This window comes from Pongo abelii, chromosome 10 (genome assembly GCF_028885655.2).
Source record: "Pongo abelii isolate AG06213 chromosome 10, NHGRI_mPonAbe1-v2.0_pri, whole genome shotgun sequence".
Taxonomy (NCBI): domain Eukaryota; kingdom Metazoa; phylum Chordata; class Mammalia; order Primates; family Hominidae; genus Pongo; species Pongo abelii.
Genome location: NC_071995.2, coordinates 104,001,869 through 104,024,917, shown reverse-complemented (window position 1 = coordinate 104,024,917; position 23,049 = coordinate 104,001,869). Strand labels below are relative to the sequence as shown.

Genomic DNA, 23,049 nt, shown 5'->3' with positions numbered 1-23,049 from the left:
GTTATTTTTCAGACCATATGTCCCTACCTGTATTCTCTGTGCCAATAGTTTTCCTGGCGGAATCTGTGTTATTGGGAATATGCTACAGTGTGTTAAATCCATGAGGTATGGCCAAAACCATTCAAACTAAAGCCAGCTGCAACACCAAACATACCTCCTCTTGTCATCTTCTGTTATGGATTCTTCTGTTCTAAAAGGTCAGAAACATTTGCTATAAGACACTTGGTTACATAGCCGGGGACTTCATTTTTTGGTTATGAGAAAAACGGACTACTGAGTTAAAGTCAATTTTATGTCAAATGTTTCCATCAGACTTAAGTAGAGGAGCAAAACTATCCATCAAGTGTTTCTGTGACGATATTCTGCCTTCACCTCAATCGTTCATACGTTAAAACTTGGTAATTTTCTACAAACCAAAATGTGTGAATCCAGCAAATGCCAAAATGCACAACTGCCAAATGAAATGGAAAACTGAGGGCAGCTGAAATTGGAAAGAAGCCTGAGTTACCGTCTTGTGTGTACCACCCACTCCCTGTGTGACAGACAGGCTGTGGGTGAGCTGCCAGCCTGTGTCTCATTTATAAAATAAGCTGGTTGACCAGATGACCCCTCAGGTCTCTTCCAGTCCTAATACATGATTTTAGATCCCTTATGACACTTCAGTGGCACAACTATAGGTACTAGAAGATTTCTTCAGTGCAAAAAGAGTTAATGCCTATTTGATTTTTTTAATCTAAAAACATGAGCCATTTCATACATGATCTACTGCAAAGAGGGAGAAATGTTTAAAAGGACACATTTAGAGGGGATCACTACTTTTAAAATGCACAGCTTCTCTCCTTGCATTAAAAGGAATCCAAGCCAGGCGCTGTGGCTCATGCCTGTAATCCCAGCACTTCGGGAGGCCGAGGCGGGCGGATCACCTGAGGTCAGGAGTTCGAGGCCAGCTTGGCCAACATGGTGAAACCCCATCTCTACTAAAAATATAAAAATTAGCCAGGCATGGTGACGCCGTAGTCCCAGCTACTCAAGAGGCTGAGGCACAGGAATCCTTGAACCCAGCAGGTGGAGGTTGCAGTGAGTAGAGATCATGCCATTACACTCCAGCTTGGGCAACAGAGGGATACTTGGTCTCAAAAAAAAAAAAGGAGTCCATATTCTACCAGAATTCCTTGGCATATTTCTAAGAGAGTCAGGACACTTTCCTTGAAGCACTAGTTGGCATACATAAGTTGCTTTTCTGAAAGAAAAAAAAAATAATTCAACAAGATTCCAATGTATCTGGCTGAATTCAACTTGTAATGCTAAGGGGCTTCAGTTGAGAAAAAAGCAGACTGCAAACATCTAAACGTCATTGACTCTTCTGATTCAGAGACTGTCTAACTATGATTTTACCCACTTAAAAGCTGTGAATATTTCAAATGTGACTGTATATGTGCATGAGATTTTTGTTTTATTGCAACAGCCAGTAAGTCAAAGTCTATAAAGAAGGAAAGTGTAGATTTAATCATTATCTGGCCATGAACAGCTAATACTGGAAGAGAGTGCAAAATCCATCTTGAGACCTAATTTATGCAAACTGAGCATATAACCTAAATTCACTAGATGGTTATCAGCTTCATTTACCTCTTAACACTGGATCGTTTTTTTAATTCAAGTGTCAAAGTCATACTAATGGTGTTATGCTTATTGATGTGGTATAAGAAAGAGCTGTTCACTACTTTTAATTAAAATGTATTTACAATCCTTTAGCATAGATAACGGAGAAATGATGAGGACAAATGCGTTCAAGATAAGTTCTGATAAGAACTGTTTACTTTGGTCCTGAGTGATTAACTTTCTCATGAAATCACTTGAACCTGTATGTAACTGGTAGCTTATGACACACATTTCCTGCCACAACTATTCTTTTCACATCCATTTACATATCCATTTATTTTAATTCTTTCCCCTTTTGCTTAATGTGCTTAAGGATATATTCGAGGTTTTAAAATATATTTTCACTTTCCCAAAAGTAAGAAAATAGTAATTTACTTTCTCCTATTAAATTATTCAATATCTTAAAACTCAATCTGTGTTCTCCATTATAAAATTAATCAACAACTTTACATGTATAACTGGCAGGAAATGATAATGTAGTTGCCATATTTATTGGATAATAAATTAAGCTTCAGATATAATGCCAAATCTTAAAAAATACTACCTATAAAGACTTATAAGATGTCCACTCTTTTTTTTTTTTTAATTGAGACGGAGTCTTGCTCTGTCACCAGGCTGGAGTGCAGTGGCACAATCTCGGCTCCCTGCAACCTCCAACTCCCTGGTTCAAGTGATTCTCCTGCCTCAGCCTCCCGAGTGGCTGGGATTCCAGGCATGTGCCACCACGCTCAGCTAATTTTTGTATTTTTAGTAGAGACAAGGTTTCAACATGTTAGCCAGGATGGTCTTGATCTCCTGACCTCGTGATCCTCCCACCTCGGCCTCCCAAAGTGCTGGGATTACAGGTGTGAGCCACTGCGCCCGGCCAGATATCCACTCTTTTAAACCTTCCAGTAAGTTGTAAAGCCTGCCTTTGCATACACCCTCCCATGTATAAGACTGTCACTTCATCCATTCCTTCCAGAAACAGTTATTCTACAACACTAGGACTAGAGACCAGGACTCCGTGGGCACAAAGGTGTCATTCATGAGTCTCTCCTGTGTGTCAGGCACAGTGCAGGACACTGCACATGCATCCATGCTATTCCTCACAACAGCTCTGAGGGCCTAGGCCTGAGGAACCAGGTGCAGAAAGCCATGTAATTCATAAACATACGAGACTAACAAGCATGACCAACATCCATACCCCATCCATCTGGCACCAAAGCTATGCTCCACATTCTCATTCACCACTCTGCTTCTCAGGTAGAAAGATGTAAAAGTCAAAAACACTTCCTGTGAAAGACCAACGTAGTGGCTTCTCCTAAAGTGGGTGATTCACCTCCATACTGCTTTTGCAAAAGCTTTGACCATCACCCCATCTCTCAACCTGATTGTGTAACTATACTAGGCACTTTGCTAATCCTATTATATTAGTTCATTTAATCCTTATACAGTCTTGCAAGACCAGTACTACACACATTTTAAAAATGAAAAAACTGAGTAGCATGACCAAAGTTACAAAGCTAAATCATAGAGCCAGAATTCAAACCCAGATTTGTGTGATCCTAATTCCTGCTTCATACACTGTAGGCCCATGCTAATTTGCATTAGAGAAACATGCACCTTCCCGCAGCTGGAGCTCTCCAATTTTTTTTTTTTTTTTTTTTTTTTTTGAGACGGAGTCTCACTCTGTCACCTAGGCTGGAGTGCAGTGGTGTGATCTCGGCTCACTGCAAGCTCCGCCTCCCAGGTTCACGCCATTCTCCTGCCTCAGCCTCCCGAGTAGCTGGGACTACAGGCACCCGCCACCACACCCGGCTAATTTTTTGTATTTTTAGTAGAGAGGAGGTTTCACCATGTTAGCCAGGATGGTCTCAACCTCCTGACCTCGTGATCCGCCCGCCTCAGCCTCCCAAAGGAGCTCTCCAATTTTTATCATCCCACTCAAGAAAAGTCGGAAACAAGATGGTAGAAGAGTCCTAGTCTGTTTCATCAGCATGAGAAACAACCTCTAACAGCTGCCAGGGACCATCAGTCTTTGCAGATCTTGTCAAATTGCCACATAAGTCATTTTTATGCAGGTACAAAGGTTGTTCTGATGAGCAGTTACATTAGAATCTATTCATCTGGACAACCAGGTCCAGACTAAGGTTAAATCAGAAAGCAGTGGTTGGTCTAAACCAACTCTTCTTGTGGAAGGATAGGTCCAAGCCCTTGTGTTGAGCTGCCTGGGGAGAGAACCAAATGCTGTCCTGCCAGTGTTCAAAGGGACACAGCATCCTACCTGCTGGGGTGGTGTGGTCCTGCCCCAACTGCACAAGCTTTAGCGTAAGGAAGAAAAATGGGTCAATACACAGCAATAAAGACCCCTGGTAAAAGGAAGGCCCAGACATGTTAAGCCAAAGCTCCTGACAGGCCAATGCAATTGCCTCAGGTTATTAGGTTTTTAGGCTCCATAGTCTAAAAAGTCTAAAAAGCACACCTTCTGGTTGGGGAACTCATTTCCCTAAAGGTCGTTTTTTGGTAAAAGAAGTGGACATTATCCTCTGGCCGTTCAAAACTGGGATGTTAAATTTATTTTATCACTCAACACTTTTACAAGAAACTTTAAGTCTTTGGGATTTGAATCCTTGTTCTCAAGTTCTCAAGTGCTGAATAATGCCATAGCTATCCAAACATCAGGGATGCCCCATCTGCAAACCATTTTAAGGAATCAACATACCTTTTTCCCCTCACAAAACTCCTTATTTTGAAAGATTTTACCTGCCTTAATAATTTCAGCCTGGGCAACATGGCAAGACCTCATCTCTACTAAGAACACAGAAAATAAAATACAAGTAGCCAGGTGTGGTGGTGTGCACCTGTGGTCCCAGCTACAGGAGGCAGCGGTGGGAGGATCACACGAGCCTCCCTCTTGTGAAGGAAAAAGGTACGTTGATTCCTTAAAATGATCTACAGGGCAGGCGCGGTGGCTCACACCTCTAATCCCAGCACTTTGGGAGGCCGAGGCGGGCAGATCACCTGAGGTCAGGAGTTCGAGACCAGCCTGGCCAACATGACGAAACCCCATCTCTACTAAAAATACAAAAATTAACTGGGCATGGTGATGTGTGCCTGTTATTTCAGCTACTCGGGAGGCTGAGGCAGGAGAATCGCTTGAACCTGGGAGGCGGAGGTTGCAGTGAGCCGAGATCTCGCCATTGCACTCCAGGCTGGGCAACAGAGACAGACTCGGTCTCACAAAAAAAAGTTCTAAGATGAGGCAGCCCAGATGTTCACCTGAGCCCAGGAGACAGTGGTTGCAGTGAGCCGAGATCACGCCACTGCACTCCAGCCTGGGTGAAAGAGCAAGGCCCGTCTCAAAAAATAAAATTTGTAATAATTCACTTGTCAATATTTTCTTACACATGTAAGTGCCAAAAGGAGCTTCTGATGGGCATGGGTGAACCGAGGTGCCCACAGGTAGCTTATGTCATTCAAATCAAAGGCAAATAAATTTTACATTTACAGGTACACATCACTGTAGGCACACGTAGATTTCTGTTAGGTTTCAGAAGTTACAAAAATAGCGTCTGGTCCTTCTTCAGCCCTGAGGATCCAGAATATCTTGCTGGAAATGGTCATGCTCAGGCCAGAACATCCACAGCCACATAAGCTCCTGGATGAGCCACTCCGTTCTTCACCATGGATGTGATTGTTTTCTTTTCTGGTCACTACAGCTCCAGTTGTAGGGCAGTGACCACTGCATGGTCTGCAGCTGTGATTGCTGATGGACTGCAAAATTTGTCCCCTAAATCAGAGAAAGAAATGGGGAGGGAGAGCAGAACACAGAGCCACACCCTCCCCAGCTTTGTGAGAACAGCAGCCACTGATAGGGCCCAGAAGGTCTTCGGAAGGAGGCAGCAAGGCCCTAGTTTCTACAGTCAGTCCCAATACAGATCAGTAAGAGCAAGGAATGAGATGACTTCACCCTCTAGAATCTTCCCTCAGAGATCAGGGCCTGGAGATTGAATTATTCTGTGCTGGAGGAGATAAACAAAGTGAAGACAAGGCCAATTCATGGTGCCTGAAACTAGAAAAGAGGTCAAACTGTCCTGCTGCACTTGATCACACTCTTTGGGAGTTAATTGGTCCAAATATCTCTACAAACTCAGTTTAAACATAATCTTGCTCCCGTAGAAAAGGAGCAAGTGGACATACAGCAACCAGGATAAATCTCTCATGGTATAATCATAATCTTTTTTTTTTTTTTTTTTCTGGAGAAGGAGTCTGGCTCTGTTGCCCCGACTGGAGTGCAGTGGTGCGATCTCAGTTCACTGGAACCTCCGCCTCCTGGGTTCAAGCGATTCTCCTATCTCAGCCTCCCAAGTACGTGGGACTATAGGCACACACCACCACACCCAAGTAATTTTTGTATTTTTAGTAGAGACGGGGTCTCACTATGTTGGCCAGGCTGGTCTTGAACTCCTGACCCCAAGTGATCTGCCCGCCTTGCCCTCCCAAAGTGCTGCGATTACAGGTGTGAGCCACTGCGCCCAGCCAGTAATAATCCACTTCTAAATAACAGCCTCCTGGGGTGGAGGGCATAATTCAAGAAGCAATGCCCAGACACCCACAAGCCAATGCACTAAAAACTGGAAAATGGGAGAGATGCAACTTAGGGGCAACAAGAGTACCCTTTAATCTACTATAAATGGGGAAGAAACCTTGAAAATAAGGCTTATACCAAGAGAACCAAAATGCAGAGTTAGAGGAGATAAAGGATCAGGTGCCATAAACCAAATCACCTAAAAACAAAAAGTAAAAGGTGATTTCTACCAGTTTCCCTCCCACCTCTTCTGGCCTGGCCCCAAGCATTGAAGCTTATCACAACTTCTTCAATTTCACAACCATGGAGTCAAACGTTGGTGCCGATGCAGGGGAAAAGAAACTAGCCCAAATTACCAAGGGATCAAGGGAAATCTGGAAACAAGTACATGGCACATCAAGACAAATCCTGCTCTTGCTAGGGGAGCTATGCTAGACATTAAATACATTAGAGAAGTGAAAGGGGAAGGAAGACCCAAGGGAAGGGACTGGAACCAAGTGCTGGGGGGTTTGGTCGAAACATCATCCGCTTTACAGCTGTGCCCAGAGCCAATCTTAGAAGGACGACTGACTTCTGGAGTCCAAAGAGTGCTGGAGGAAGCCAGTACTAAAGGATTTACATTAATTTTACTGAGCAGTGATTTCATTTTCTAGTTACACACGAGCCACTACTCTAAAGAATAAACTTGTGTAATAAGCTTGTTTTTCCAGGGTAAGCATGACTGAAAACCTATCAGTAAATTGCTTTCTCTGGTATAAAGACAATGTTTTGTTTCTCCTCATCTATACCATTTGAAAAATTTGTGGAAAGTAATGCAACATTTGAAAAAATGTAAGAGTGAAACATTTTTTAATCATAACCTCAAACACCATCTTATCAGGAAAACCTTGTATTTATTTATTTTTTATTGTTTTGGTTTTTTTCTGAGACAGGGTCTTGCTCCGTAGCCTAGGCTGGAGAACACTGGCACAATCATAGCTCACTGCAACCTCAACCTCTCAGGCTCAAGCGATGCTCCCATCTCGGCCTCCCTAGTAGCTGGGACCACAGGCGCACACCCCGCACCTGGCTAACATATATTTTTTTTGGTTTTGTAGAGATGGAGTCTCACTATGTTGCCTAGACTGGTCTCAAACTCCTCAGCTCAAGTGATCCTCCCACCTTAGCCTCCTGGGTGGCTAGGGCTACAAACACGTGCCACCACACCCAGCTATAAAACCTTTTAAACCACGAGAACCACAGAACATGTATTCACCAGGTTTAAAAAAAAACACTGAGCCCAGCGCAGTGGCTCACATCTGTAATCTCAGCACTTCAGGCAGCCAAGGCAGACAGATATCTTGAGCCCAGGAGTTCAAGATCAGCTGGGGCAACGAAGGGAGACCCTGTTTCTTCAAAAAATACAAAATAAAATAGCCAAGCATCCTGGCTTGCACCTGTAGTCCCAGCTACTCAGGAGGCTGAAATGGGAAGACTGCCTGAGCCTGGGAGGTCGAGGTTACAGTGAGTCATGATCGCACCACTGCACTCCAGCCTGGGCAACAAAGCAAGACCCTGTGTCTGTCTGTCTGTCTGTCTCTCTCGCTCTCTCCTTCTCTCTCTCTCTCTCTCACACACACACGCACACACACAGAGAAAATACATTGGGCATTCAACTAAAATCAGGTCTCCTTTTGTTAGCAAAAAATGTAGCTTCTTTTATCAAAGAACAGGTGATCAAGGAGAAAGAATGAGTCCAGGTTCGAGCCACCCATTGAGTATCATAATCATCTCCTAGCCTAAGGTCACACACTTACAGGGCTCTGACTCAGACTTTCAGTCATAGCATTAATAAAACTGTTTGCACAAACAAGTATGATTCAAGGTGACCCCCATAACTCATATTCTCCCCACTTTCAACGTCTTTTGGGATTGTTGAAAAGATAAATCCTCAGCTGATGGTTTAAACACGACTCACTCTTGTAAAGTAAGATACTGTTTAGTGATATGTACCTTACCAAAGTTGGCTTGACACTTGGCATGCAAGAAAAAGAAAGAAGAAAAGAAAAGAAAAAAAAGCAACTGACCAAAGACAACCACTGCAACTAAGATTACAGATGGATGGCTTCGGGTTTCCTCTGTCTCAGAGTTTCTATTAATTCCACTTCTAGCTCACTTCCTGTGAACTTACTAAAACCAGCCAGGTGCTCTTCTTACCCTTCTCAGGGTGAATAGCAGTGCTGATGCAGATTCTCTAGGTAGTTATGCACCCTTCTGTTTTATACTACGTTCACAGACTTTTTCTGAACGAACCGGAGACATTGAATGTCTCTCTAATCATAAATAAGCTCTGCCTTCTTGTAGGTCAGGGTTATGGAAGGTGGGCTGCCTCCAAAACGACCATGTCTCTGTGGCTGCTCTTTGGGGTGGGTGGGCTTTCGTCTACCTGGCCTTTTTTTTAATTAATGTATTTTTTGCATGCCTATTTAAAACCAAATATCTGCATGGAACATCTCAACCTTACAATCATTTCACATTACTATGATTTATCTTACCAACAACTATCACTTTCATTAAGTGAAACCTTATTCAAAGTTAATACATAAAATATGAATCTTTTTCTTCTTCAGTAATATATGGTAGTCAAAATCTTTCATCATTACATTTACTTAGTTTCTGGGTTGTATAAAATAGCTATCCCAAGTGACCTAAAGATTTTAACAGTGAAATAATGGAACCATGTCATGATCGAGGACAAATACAGACGACAAATATGAGATAGCAGCCAGCCATTCGAAACAGCAGCTCCCAAGTCATCCTTGCTACAACTTGCCTGAAAATTCAGAAAGCTCTCACTTCCCTTAGGCTTCTAGAACTAACAAAGTTATGTGGCAAAGAAATGATTTATTTTTTACTTATTCATCAAGAAAAATGTTCTAAATATACAGCTACTCTTATTAGAGCTGATCTAAAAAGAAAAAAAAAAAAAAGCCTGTAGTCTTTTCTTTTTCCCTATTTGCAGTGTCACTAAAGAGGCTAAACTTATTTCGATTCGTAAACAGTAAAAATTAAATATGGAAACCCTGGAGACCATGGCTCTCCTGATCTGTTTCTAGTTACCATTCATGATAACCTTCTGGAATAGGTTTATTAATTGATTGTGTTTACTTCCATCTACACTACAATTCTCCAGATAAAACATAATTATTTAATTTTCTTTATAACATGTTTTCATGATGGTTCCTGCTCCTTGGGGTGGTTTCAATCCATTCTAGCAAACCCTTAATTACACAATGAATTATGTTTTACCATTGGCTGTTTTGGCTTATGTTTAATATCATTCATTTCTTCCCCATTTCAAAACTTCTTTGGACAGTTTTGTTTTGATCTCTCTCCCTGGATGAGCCCATTGGCCAATACTAGTCCCTTTCTTTCTTCCAGAGTATATGACTGGAGAACATGAGTAACATTCACTTCAAAGGAATGCTTTCAACTTCTTTATCCAGAAGCAAGAAATCAAGAGCCAGACTGCAAATTCCCTGTCCTCTCCAGCTCTCCTCCCCCAGTTATTCTCTTACTAAGGGGCACACAGTGTTAGGAATTATTTCAGAATTGGTTGTAAAAATATCATTTGCTGTAAGGCGAGGGTGTACTCTTCATCTCCTTACCTTAAGAAATTTGGCTTTTCCTTACTGGCACCACTTTTCTCAAAACCTCAAGAATATGCATCTTGTTCTCACCTATCCCGCTTCTCCTAACAGGAGATGGAGCCAGCATGCTCATCTCCCCACAGAGCTCTTACAGGTGGGGCCATTTCATTTTCACTCAGAACCTCTCCTCTCTGGAGTCTAAACACTGCCATAACTGTCCCCAGTGCACCAAAGATTTTGACCCTGACCCAAAGTTTTTCTTTCTAAGCACCATTATATTGGTCAATTTAAAACTCCATGAAAATGGCCACGCACAGTGGCACACACCTGTAATCCCAGCACTTTGGGAGGCCAAGGCAGGCGGATCACAAGGTCAGGAGTTCAAGACCAGCCTGGCCAATATGGCGAAATCCTGACTCTACTAAAAATACAAAAATCAGCTGGGCGTGGTGACATGCGCTTGTAATCCTAGCTACTTGGGAGGCTGAGGCAGGAGAATCACTTGAACCCAGGAGGCAGAGGTTGCAGTGAGCTGAGATAGCGCCACTGCACTCCAGCCTGGGCAACAGAGCAAGACTGAAAAAAATAAAAAGAAATTCGTGAAAACCACCCATCCAACCTCTCACCTCATATTTTGCTGACTTCCTCTATCCCAACAACTTCTGTGCTGCTCTGCTAACATACTCCCATGGCTGCTCCATGGAGCTTAGTTCCTGAAACTATTTTACCACATTTTAGAGTAGAAAATCCCACTCCCTAGGGAGGAAAAAAAAATCCTCCTTTCGATAGTCCCATCAATCCCAAGAAGGCTGCTTTCTTATTGCAACATCAGCTCCAGTTCATCCATCCCTCCCCGTCCTCCCTATCCATCAGCCCCTCGTGCTTCCCTTCCCTCTCTCCCTAGCACGTGTCCTGCAGTCAAGTATCTCTGCAGCACTTGCTGGTCACCACCTATTCCTCTCCATCCCTCGATGAATCCGTCCATCTGCTTTCTCTCTTCCTGCTCCTATTTCACAGGGTCCGACCTAAGGAAAATCTCATCGTGGCTACCAATGGGAATATATGATTTCTAACCACAGCAAGGCCCTCAATATGCTGGGTCTTCTGCCATCAAGTATTCATGTCAGAGGCCCTGCCAAATTTTTTCAACATTTTAAACTAACTAATAATTCTAGCTGTCATTCACCAGGGGCAACAAGCATAATGCCAAGTATTTTCCTAGGATATTAAATACACTGTATTTGTAATCTGTCCCTCCAGCAGCTACTTCAGCTCTCTGTGCTCCCCATCTCCTCACTTGCAAAATGAAACATCATTATTCCGTCCATCAGATTATCATGGGTATGGAAGGAGATAATGTACAGAAAATGCTGGAAATCAGTGTATGGTGCACAGTCCTCAGTGAAGATTAGCTACTACTGTAACAATGATGATGATGAAGATGATTACCCTGCACAGTTATTATATTATCCCAATTTCACAGATAATTATACTAAGGACACAATGTAATACAGCTAGCAAATGGTGAAGGGGATTTTAAACACAGGTCTCTCTGCTTCCAAAATGCAGGCTTTTTCAATGCTACTTCAACGCTATTCTCTTCACCCTCAGAAGACAGCGTTACCTTCTACTACATGGATTAGAAAAGAGCCCATCAGACACCCTAAGGTCTGTATCTATGAGGAGCAGAGACGGCTCAGCTGACATGGGTGCATTAGACATGGTAAATTTATAAAGGATCCCAAGAAACTCAACATAAAAGATTCATCATTTCTTTTTTCCAAACACACACACACAAAAAAAAACAAATTGCCAATGGGTTTTATGTTATTTCATTCCAAAATATTTTTCTCTATATTTGCTACCTTCCATAATAATAAAATAGCTTTGCCAAGGAAAGAATCTCAATAAAATTCACTTTACATGTTTTAAGTGAAAGAAGTATTCGAATTACACTGTTTACATTGAGTAGCTATGGTTTTTTATTTTCAACAGCAAACATTATATTTGAGTCAATTTATTTAATACTGTTTCTTATTTGAAACAGTCATAATATTCTTATATATATTGCTTAAACCTTAAATCAAGACTTTTTTAAGAACAGGAAAACTGATCTACAAAAAAAAAAAATATGCTTTCAATTAAATTCCAATTGTTTCTGCTTGCCCACTTACAATTTCTCCCCTTTTTTTGGTAACGGCATCCCAATTTTTCTGTGGGGAATCACCCCTCTCCCGCTCTTTGGCCATGTGGTTAGGTGGGGTTGATGCTACTGATTGGCTCCAGTGGTGAGCACATGACTGCAGCCTGGCCAATGAGAACCCCACATTCTCCTGGCCCACTGACTGATTCAGAGATAGGAACATGACCCCAACGGGCCAGGAGAGCCCAGCCCTAGGACTTTGGATCAAACTACAAGGAAAAAGAAGCTGTTTTTTCCCACAGGAATTACGAAGCTGATAAGATAAACTGGTCCTGTTTGTCACCACTTGAGGAAAGCTGCCTAAGAATGAAGACGAAAGCAGAGAAGAGAGTTTCTTCCTGTCGTTTGATCACCTGGATCCAGCTGTGACTACAGCCAAGTCCCTGGAGCTTTTCCACTCCACATGCCAATAAATTCCTTTGTGTTTGTTTGTTTAGGCCAGTTTAAACTGGGTTTCTGCCATTTCCTACCAAAAATATCCCAACACAGCCTATTTGTGCCAAATAGCTGAGAATCTGCTACACTAAAATAAGAACATGGTAAATGTTCGCAGGTTTGTGAAAGCAGCCGAATGTCATTACCTTGAATTCACTTCTTTTTTTGTTTGTTTTGTTCAGTGTGTTACTGCACTGTGATTTAATTTCAAAGAGACAGAGAGGAAAAGAAAGGCTTGTTTTCTGATACACATGTAGGCTTTTTCTTATGGTGATTAAGTTTCTAGACATTGTCAACCATGCTTTCAAGTTTTGAAGGTTAACCTAGCTAGGTTTTGAGTTCTCTAGCCTGTCATAGGATCTACATGCATCGTTATTCTCTCCACCACCAGAGAAAAACCCCTTCCCCAAACCACCATCAGCTTTTCTTACTCTCCTGGTTCCTGTCTTTTAGCCGACAGCAATACCCATGCCTCCTCCATGCCAAAAAATAATTAAAAAAAAAAGACAAAAGGAAAAACAAACTTCAATACACAAAATCAACCATACTCACAAATGGGCAGAAACAACCAAAAAACACTTGAAGAAAAGTGTAAAACGTTCATAATGGTGGTAGAAGTAATAACTGAATTTTTCTCTTAAAAAATACTTTCCTGTACTTTCCAAATTTCCTTGGTGTTCTTTTTCTAATACAGTATATTTTGAAAATTTGCCTCCTCTTAAAGCCACCAACATCCCTCCATTCCTTACTGCCAAACAGCATAAAACCAAAGACCCACATCACTCTCTCCACTTCCTTGCACCTGGCTCACTTCCACTTTGACTTGGTTATCATTCACCCTGCTCAACTGAAACTACAGTCCCCAGGGTGACCAATGTGGCCACCATGACACACGCCATGACTTCTCTTCCTCCTTCAGCCCCCCGTGACCTCTTTGGAGTATCAGCCATCGCTTCCCTTGGCTCAAGTTTGACTGCAGCATTATCCTCAGAGTTTCCTTTCCTTTCCTTCCCTGTTCAGTCATTAAACAAATCTTATTAATTGCACTTTCTAATGCATCTTGTTTGCATCACCTCTTCTTTCCCTCTGCCATCTGACCCTCTTGTAGCCTCACTTCCATTATTCCTCTGTGCCTGCACCCTCCCTCATCCCATGTGTCACACTGCTTTGGGAGTTACTGCCCTAAAACTCAAACATAATCATTTAATTCCTCCACCTTAAAATCTCCATCAGCCCTTGAATGCATAAAAATAAACAAGCACAATTATTGGCCTTGCACCCAAGGCCCTTCACAAGCCAGCCCTGCCCATCAACCTCATCTTTCACTTCTGCCCAGACTGTACCACAGGCACAGGCTCCAGGGGACACCACCTGGCTGGCTGGTCCCAGACCTACCGTCCTCTTGCACTCCCATGCCTTCTTTCATGCTTGTTCTCTGCCCTGGGTTGCCATTTTTCCCCTTTTCTGCATGAACTCTTGCTCATCCTTCAATTCCAAGACCAGCATTAAATTCTGAACACTGGAATAATTAGCACTTACCACACTGTATTTTGGTCCCTAGTAGACAGTGACCTACTTCAGGACAGATACATCATTTTATTGGTTATTATATACTGACTTCTCACCTATAGAAAACAGCAAATAAATAAGAAAAAGGAGTAGTAAAAATTGCACACCTTTCCTAGAGAATTGATTTTTTAAATATATAGTATTTCTGGCTTCCAAAAATAACAACCATTTTCCCACAAAGACTTCCCTGTGGTCTGCATAATATTGTGTTTGCCCTAGTCTAAGTTCTTTACTCTCAGTACTTATTCTACTATTTTGGCCAGTTCTTCTGGTTTGGGATCAGTCTGTTTAGATTTTTTTTAAAAATTTTAATGTGCATAATAAAAAAATTAAGTCATCTTAATTTCTTAGCTCATCATTCATTCATGGCATCACCTAATATTACAGTCAAGATTTATAAATCTATAGCTTCCACTTAAAAAATTGAACGTGCTTGAATATACCTTTTGTGTAAGGAAAAGTAATATTATAATGTTCTTTAACTTTTTCCAGATAAATCCACTGCATTTGTTTTTAAAAGGTCATTTATTTAATAAATTACTTTATTTTAAAGTTATACAACATAGAATGAGGTATAGTCCAGGGAAATCTGAAGAATTCAGGATTTTAAATAGTGAAATAGTTAAGTAGTTAAATGGCATCTCGCATCCTGGAACAGTTAATTCTGTTGACAAAATCATCACTAAATTTTATTAGAAAAAGAAAGATGTCATGAAATCACTCCGTCCTTAAAGAGCAATGACGGAATTGATTCAACAACTATTTATTCAACACAAACTATGATCAAAGCATGACATGAATAACTCTAGAGCACAATAAAATGGGTAAGGCATTTCCCCACTCTCAATCCCCAAGGGAGAAAAGACAAGAACATGAAGAACTATGACAGAAACCCAACACAATGCCCCACAAGAAAGGTCCAAAATGCTGTGAAGGTTCTGAGGAGAAAGACACGCTATGCAGCTCAGAGAGCCAGGAAATACTTCTCATGAAGGATAACACACATGCCCTACAGAACAGATGGCATTTCTATAAACAGAAAGGGAAAGGGCCACTCCAGGCAGTGGGCACAGCAAAACACAAGGACAGCAGCAAGAAGCATGAGGTCGCAGGAGCCCCTGAGAACAGTGGCCTGGAGCAGCTCTGCATAGCCCTCCCAGCCCTGGGCTCTGCTCACTCCCCACTGTAGAATCTCCTCCCACGCCATGCGAGCCAGTCGGTTTGCGGCTAAAACATAAATGCTCTTCCTATTCCTAATAAATCCTGGGTTCAGTCCACAGGACGATGGGAATAATTGAAAGGTTTGGAGCAGAGGTCCTATACAAGTGCAGGGCAGTGCTTGAGGAAAATTAATCTGGCAACACATATAGAAATTGAAGGGAGAGACTGAAGGAGAGACCGAAATATTGCAATAATAGGAATACGGTCAGGGTGCAGAACTCACTGTTGCTAAATGTTTAGGTAATAAACTCCAACACAGCAACCAGGAACTAGAAGCCATCGATTACTGCTTCCTTTGTATCTAAAGTCCTAATTTTAAAAATGCATATTTAAATATTTAATTCCCAGAAAACTTTACAATCCCATTCTCATCTTCTCTAAATTCTCTGCAATAAGAAATAAGAAAGTCTGACTCTTTTTTTTTCTTTTTTTTTGAGACAGAATCTGGCTCTGTCACCCGGGCTGGAGTGCAGTGGTGTGATCTCGGCTCACTGCAACCTCCACCTTCCCGGTTCAAGCAATCCTCCTGCCTCAGCCTCCCAAGTAGCTGGGATTACAGGGGCCTGCCACCACGCCTGGCTAATTTTTTGTATTTTTAGTAGAGATAGGGTTTCACCATGTTGGCCAGGCTGGTCTTGAGCTCCTGACCTCAAGTGATCCACCCACCTCAGCCTCCAAAAGTGCTGGGATTACAGGCATGCGCCACCACACCTGGCCCTATTTTTGATATTTGACCATTGACGGCTTTTGAGCCCCGTCACTCCCCTTTCACCCCACATCTGTGTAAGCCAATAAGAAAGTAGGGGCACTTCTTCCCTGTGCCAGCAGGAAGATCAAACCTCTGCTCATTCATAAGTAGCCTCACCCCAGCCCACTCTCCAACCAAAATAAAAACCAGACCCGTTTGGATGGCTGCCCTGCCCTCCCCAGAAAGCCTCATGTGAGCAATACATCTTTCCACACCCTCCTGGGATATGGTGAATCAGTCTTGACATCCAACCCAGTTTTGGGTGGCAGAGTTGATCCCACACTTCACTGGGTAACCAGAAATACTCTTAAAGAGTGAACTGCTGTAGTGTCCTTGCTATAGCTAGATTAGACGCAGGAGGATGCAGAGAGAAGGGGCATGGAAATCCTGAATGCTCCTGAGCTCCAGATCTCTCCACAGAGAGATGCCTATTATTAAATGTCCTGTGCTCTAAAGATAGCTCAATGGTGACTATGTTGAATGGCCCTATATATTCATTTGAATCTCTAGTCATCAACTTTAAAACAATTCAATGTATACACTTGGTAACTGCTTGGCCCCAGCCTTTCTTCCCCAGCTAACTCCAAAACACTGCAATAGTCATAGGAGCTCCGTGCTTATTTCTCCTATAATCACTTGCTTTTAACTAAAAGAAAAAAAAATTTCTATACCTGTTGGGATGGAAACACAATTCAACATTTCCCCTTCTTAAGATCCTGAGTTAAAGTGCCCAGATAACTGGAAGGCTGATGAAAAGCACAAAGAACATTCTCCGAATAGCACTTTAGTTACAATGATCATCTTGACATGTGCATTATACACAAAGTATTTCCATGTCTTTTCAGCCATACCCACAGAGATCTAAAGGTCATAATCATGAAAAACAGCAACTTCCTCAGAAAGACAGCTTATAAAATCATTAATATTCAATACTTACACATCTTTGGCTGCTCCTGCAGGGCCTAGAGAGAAAAGAAGATAGGTTTGTATTGGTGTGATAGTATTGCTACAAAAATGTTGTCTAATACCTAATTAAAATACAGTAATATTCCTGAAGAGACAAGAAAATGGGTTTAAAAAAATTTTCAAAAACAGAGAAAGGAGGGCAAAAAACCATAAAATTCAGATCTTTTTTTTTTTTTTTCAGACAGTCTCACTTTGTTGCCCAAGCTGGAGTGTAGTGACGCAATCTCAGCTCACTGCAACCTCTGCCTCCTGGGCTCAAGTGATCCTCGCACCTCAGCCTCCTGAGTAGCTTGGAATACAGGTGCATACCACCATGCCTGGTTAATTTTTGTATTTTTTCTTGAGATGAGGTTTCACCATGTTGCCCAGGCTGCTCTCCAACTCCTGGGCTCAAGCGATCCTCCCACCTTGATTGCCCGAAGTGCTAGGATTACAGGCATGAGCCACTGCACCAGGCCTCAAATTCCAATCTTAAATTTCAAATTTAGTTTAAGTTTCAAATCTTAGCTTTGAAATCTATTCCACTCATCTTTAACAATTCCTGTAAATTACAAGGTGCCAGTTCTGAAAAAGATTTTACGGATCACCTTAATCCAATCTCCCATTTTACGAATTTTAAAACTGGCAGACTTCGAGAAACATTTTCTTTTTTAAAAAGCCACACACCTTCTAAGTTGGTGTCTGCATGGCATGGTTAAGTCAAACTGCACTAATGCAAGCAATGGACTAAATTAATTAGGAAGCCTCAAAGACATCAGCCTAGCTCCAAAAAGAGTCACATGCATCTCTAACTCTGCTCCCATTGGCTTCCCATCTGTGGCGGTTAATATTGACTGTCTACTTGATTGAACTGAAGAATGCCAAGTATTGTTCCTGGCTGTGTCTGTGACGGTGCTGACAAAGGAGATTAACATTTGAGTCAGTGGACTGGGAGAGGCAGACCCACACTTAATCTGGTTGGGCACCATCTAATCAGCTATCAGCACAGCTAGAATAAAGCAGGCAGAAGAAGGTGGAAAGAGCAGACTTGCTGAGTCTTCTGGCCTTCATCTGTCTCCCATGCTGGATGCTTCCTGCCCTCGAATATCGGACTCCATGTTCTTCAGCTTTCGGACTCTTGGACTTAGACCAGTAGTTTGCCAGGGGCTCATGGGCCTTCAGCTATAGACTGAAGACTGCACGGTTAACTTCCCTACTTTTGAGGTTCTGGGACTCGGACTGGCTTCCTTGCCCCTCAGCTTGCAGACGGCCTATTGTGGAACTTCACCTAATGATAATGTGAGTCAATACTCCTTAATAAATTCCCCTTCATACATTCATCTATCCTATTAGTTCTCTCCCTCTGGAGAACCCTAATACACCACCCATGTGAAAAAAACAGCTCATCTCTTCTGGTCTCCATCCCCATTACTTCTCACAGATTCTCTGCCCACATTTCCTCCTCCCAATATCTTTATCTGGGAGGCACAGGACTTGGTTCCAACTCTTACAAGATATATGGTATTAAGCATCCTTTAACTTCTTAAAACCTCACCTCCCTTATGTCAAATGAGGGTAAAAGAGTACCTTTCTCAAAGGTTATTGTGAGGATTTAAAAAGACAATGTGTAAAAAGACAATGTAAACACTTAACACAAAGCTGGCACATAAAAATAGCAAACTAAGTTATTATTAGACGTCACACTTAAGTTAATATTTCAATTTCGATATATATTAAATAGAAATTAAAATAACTTCTGCACAAGTCACAGAGGTGTAAAAATAAAGGAAGATGTGCTACAAAGTAAGTAAATAAGTCTGTGGGTAAAGTTATTGCCAAATTGCAAGAACAATCCAACAATGATATTCATTTTGCATCTGTAATACTGCAAATTAAAAGCTGATCCTAAAGATAATTGAGGCTATGTCTCAAACGAATTCTTTTAAGGCTCTGACTAAACCTAAACTTTGTAATAAACTTAGTTCCTTTCTTCAGGGAAGAACATTTCTGTGACACCATTACTGTTAAAATTATACACATGTAAACTACTTTAGAATCAGAGATTATTAAACCAAAAGATCCTAAACTTAAAAAAAAATCTTAACATAGGAAAAACTGCCAACAGTAGAGTGTTTTTGATAGAAAAAAATAAACAAAAATTAGTGCCACCATAAACCCGTGAAAATGAACGTTTTATTTTAGAGTCAAGCATGAGAATCTAGAAGAAAACCTATGTAAATCAAAAAGTATTGAGATAGGTCTCAATCAATTTAGAAGTTTATTTTGCCAAGGTTAAGGAATGCCTGTGACACAGCCTCAGAAGGTCTGGAGAACACGTGTCCAAGGTGCTCAGGCTACAGCTTGGTTTCATACGTTACGGAGAGACATAAGACGCCAATCAATACCTGTACGATGTACATTGGTTTGGTCCGGGACAACTCAAAAGTGGTGGGGGTGTGGGGGGTTGTTTCCAGGTGATAGGTGGATTCCAAGATTTCCTGATTGGCAATTGGTTGAAAGAGTTTATTTAAAGATCTGGAATCAATTGCTTCCTGGAATTGTCTTGAGTTAAGATAAGGGATTGTGGAGACCAAGGTTTTATTTTGCAGATGAAGCTTCTTTAAATGTTTCTTATCAGACTTAAAAAGGTGCCAGGCCGGGCACGGTGGCTCACACCTGTAATTCCAGCACTTTGGGTGGCCGAGGTGGGTGGATCACCTGAGGTCAGGAGTTCGAGACCAGCCTGGCCAACATGGTGAAAACCTATCTCTACTAAAAAAATACAAAAATTAGCCAGGTGTGGTGGTGGGCGCCTATAATCCCAGCTACTTGGAAGGCTGAGGCAGAAGAATTGCTTGAACCCAGGAGGCAAAGGTTGCACTGAGTTGAGATTGCACCACTGCACTCCAGCCTGGGCAACAGAGCAAGACTCTGTCTCAAAAAAAAAAAAAAAAAAAAAAAAAAAGGGCCAGACACTAATTCAAGATCAGGAAAAAGACCTGGAAAGGGAAGAGAATTTATCTACAGAATACACATTTTTTCCCCCTCAAACGACAGCTTTGCTTGGCATTTCAAAATTTATGTCAAAGAAATATATTTCAGGGTAAAATACTTTGACTTTTTTTTTTTTTTTTTAATATTTGTTTTTGGAGTCTTATGCTGTCACTCAGGCTGGAGTGTAGTGGTGCCATCTTGGCTCACTGCAACCTCCGCCTCCTGGGTTCAAGCTATTTTCTTGCCTCAGCCTCCTGAGTAGCTGGGATTACAGGCGTGCACACCACGCCTGGCTTATTTTTGTATTTTTTAATAGAGACACAGTTTCACCATGTTGCCGAGGCTGGTCTCAAACTCCTGAGCAGAGGCAATCCAATCACCTCAGCTTCCCAAAGTATTAGGATTACAGACATAAGCCACCACACCCGGCCTGACTTCTTTTAGAGCCTGCTGTCATGTTGGTATCTTACTGCTACAAAGAGTCTGCTTTGTCAGTCTTAAGGTCTGTTTTAATGTTAAATGTTGGTCGGTCGTGCCTGAATTTCAAAGGGAAGAGGGTATAATGAGGCATGTCCAATCCCCACTTCCCATCATGGCCTGACCTAGTTTTGCAGGTTAACTTAGGAATGACCTTGGCCAAGAGAAGGGGTCCATTTGATTGGCTGGGGGGGGCTTAGAATTTTCAGCTTACGTCTAAAAAGAAAATAATATCTTTTTGGCTTTTATTTTTTTATTTTTGTGGAAAAGGATAAAGAGTGTGTTTGGGTTTTGCTGGAGTCAGGGGAAGGGAGAGCCAGAGGTGAGCCTTTGATTCTGCAAGTCTTACAGAGGGAAGAAAACAATGATTATAATGTGGACCATGAGTCCTCAACTTTTTTTTTTTTCTTTTGAGACAGAGTGTCACTCTGTTGCCTAGGCTGGAGTGCGGCAGCACAATCTTGACTCACCACAACCTCTGCTTCCTGGGTTCAAGTGATTCTCCTGCCTCAGCCTCCTGAGTAGCTGGAATTACAGGCACCTGCCACAACACCCAGCTAATTGTTTTTGTATTTTTAGTAGAGACAGGGTTTCTCCATGTTGGCCATGCTAGTCTTGAACTCCTGACCTCAAATGATCCACCTGCCTTGGCCTCCCCAAGTACTGGAATTACAGACGTGAGACACCACACCCGGCCAAGTCCTCAACATTTAAAGATGAGGGGTGACCTAGTACAATCCACAGGAAGAAAAGAGTGGCCAAGGCTGCCCTGCTACATCTCGGGGATGGCACAACAGTGATGGGGTAAGAACAGTGTGGAATCAGAAGGCAGATGACTGGAGTCGGATCCCTACGCCAATATTTGTCTGACAGTCACTAAATCACTTTGTTTCAGCATCTAGTAAATGAGGACATACTGGGCCAACAAATGCAGCTAGGAAGGCAAAGCACAGTAACATGTGTGAAATGAGAAATGAATTTACAAATGGCCACATGTTGTGCATTCAGTGCTTATTTTAATCAGCATCAGGAACTCTCCATCCACTTCACCTTGATTGTACCAAGCTATGGGCACCATCAAGGGCCTCCTCCCTGCTGGGCTCACCATTTAACATCCAAGCAGGCCCAAGGGAGATGCACGGTGCCATCATTTAAAACAAAGTCAACAGACCATTCCCTCTGTTCTAAAATGGCCCTCACTTGAAAGTGCATCATCAACCGAATAACTGCAATGGTAGGGGTGGGGCAAAGTCAGAAACACTCCATGAAGTGTGTGTGTGCATGTGTGTGTGTGTGTATGACTGCAAAATGTGCTCCATTTTTTAATAGGAAAATGTGCATCTTAGAAGCAAGGTAACATGGTGGTTATTAAGAAGCTTGTAACCAGGGTAATGAGAATACAACTCCCTAACACACAACTTCCCAAAAGAAAAAAAAAGGTTGCAAATGTTGGAAACCCTGAACAAAAACTATCAGAGTACCTAGGTACATAAAATGCAAAGCGTAAGTTTATTTGTCCTGTAAAAGTATAAAATCATAAAATGACAGAAATAAAATTACCCTCACTGCAACCTTTTAATTACACTTTGCTTATATATTTATTGTAATTCACCAAATGGCAATCCCTAATCTAAGTAATTATGCAAAAAGTGCTTTGATCAAAATTAGATAGTGGCAAGATCCCATTTGCTTTAAACTGTATCTGTGGTTCATGTGCTTTATCATTTATTAAGCAAATATGTATAATGTTACATCTATTTTTTTCCAGGCCACAAGGATACATCATTCATCCTAATACCACTTCATGTCCTGCCAAATTGGCTCCTTACTGTTTAAACATAACCTTGGTGGGTTAATACAATGAGCCTAGGGCCTCAGGAGAAGTAGAAATGAAAAAAAGGTAACAATGTTTCTTGTGGGGAAAAAAACACACCAAAAAACATAGAGAGACTATTATAATTTGGAGAGGAAGGGGTCAAAAGATTTAATGACTATTTCCCAAAACTGTAAAAATGATAATCATAATTTTAAATATCTTCCTAAAAATGGAGAGGGGAAAGGTTTGTTCTCAGGAAAGTATTATATGCAGTTTCAGTAACAAAAATTGTAAACAGAATGTAAAGGACATTTCCATCACTGTTGGTTGTTTATAGTATCACTTCATCTCACCTTGGCTCTGTTTAGCTTTTACTTTCTACATTTCAGAAGATTTTAACATTTTATTCATGAGTCTCAATGACAGAAGTCTCAGTTAACTAAAAATGCATAGCAAATCCCATCTATTCAAATGTTCAAAAAACTTAATCTGATATTGCAGTTTCATCATAAGATATTTGGTCTTTGTCCCTGGTTCCTGGCACAGAGCTCCTAAAACCCCTGGAATTTTCTGAGTGATGAGTGACAGGAGCCTCTCTGTGAGGCTTGTAATGAGATGACTCTTGGCCAAGCCCCTATATGGCTTCAGGACGGGGGCTGTTCGCTAGAAAGACCAAGCCTTGATTAGAAGCTTGGAACATTGAGCTCCACCCTGCCACCTGCAGAGAGAGAAGAGAGGCTGGAGATTGAGTTAATCACCAGTGGCAAAGTATTTAACCAGCCA

At 41.7% G+C, this 23,049-nt stretch overlaps 1 protein-coding gene across 1 annotated transcript in view; it reads right to left on the bottom strand.

Annotated features, from left to right (window-relative positions):
- The window catches only part of C10H12orf75 (chromosome 10 C12orf75 homolog), a 40,478-nt gene that overhangs the window by 5,285 nt on the left and 12,144 nt on the right, over positions 1-23,049 (bottom strand). Inside the window, exons 2-3 of the mRNA XM_002823681.6 lie at positions 16,972-16,996; positions 155-190 (exon numbers count right to left, since the gene is read on the bottom strand). Coding sequence (XP_002823727.1) covers positions 155-190; positions 16,972-16,996 — 61 coding nt within the window. The remainder of the gene's footprint in view (positions 1-154; positions 191-16,971; positions 16,997-23,049) is intronic.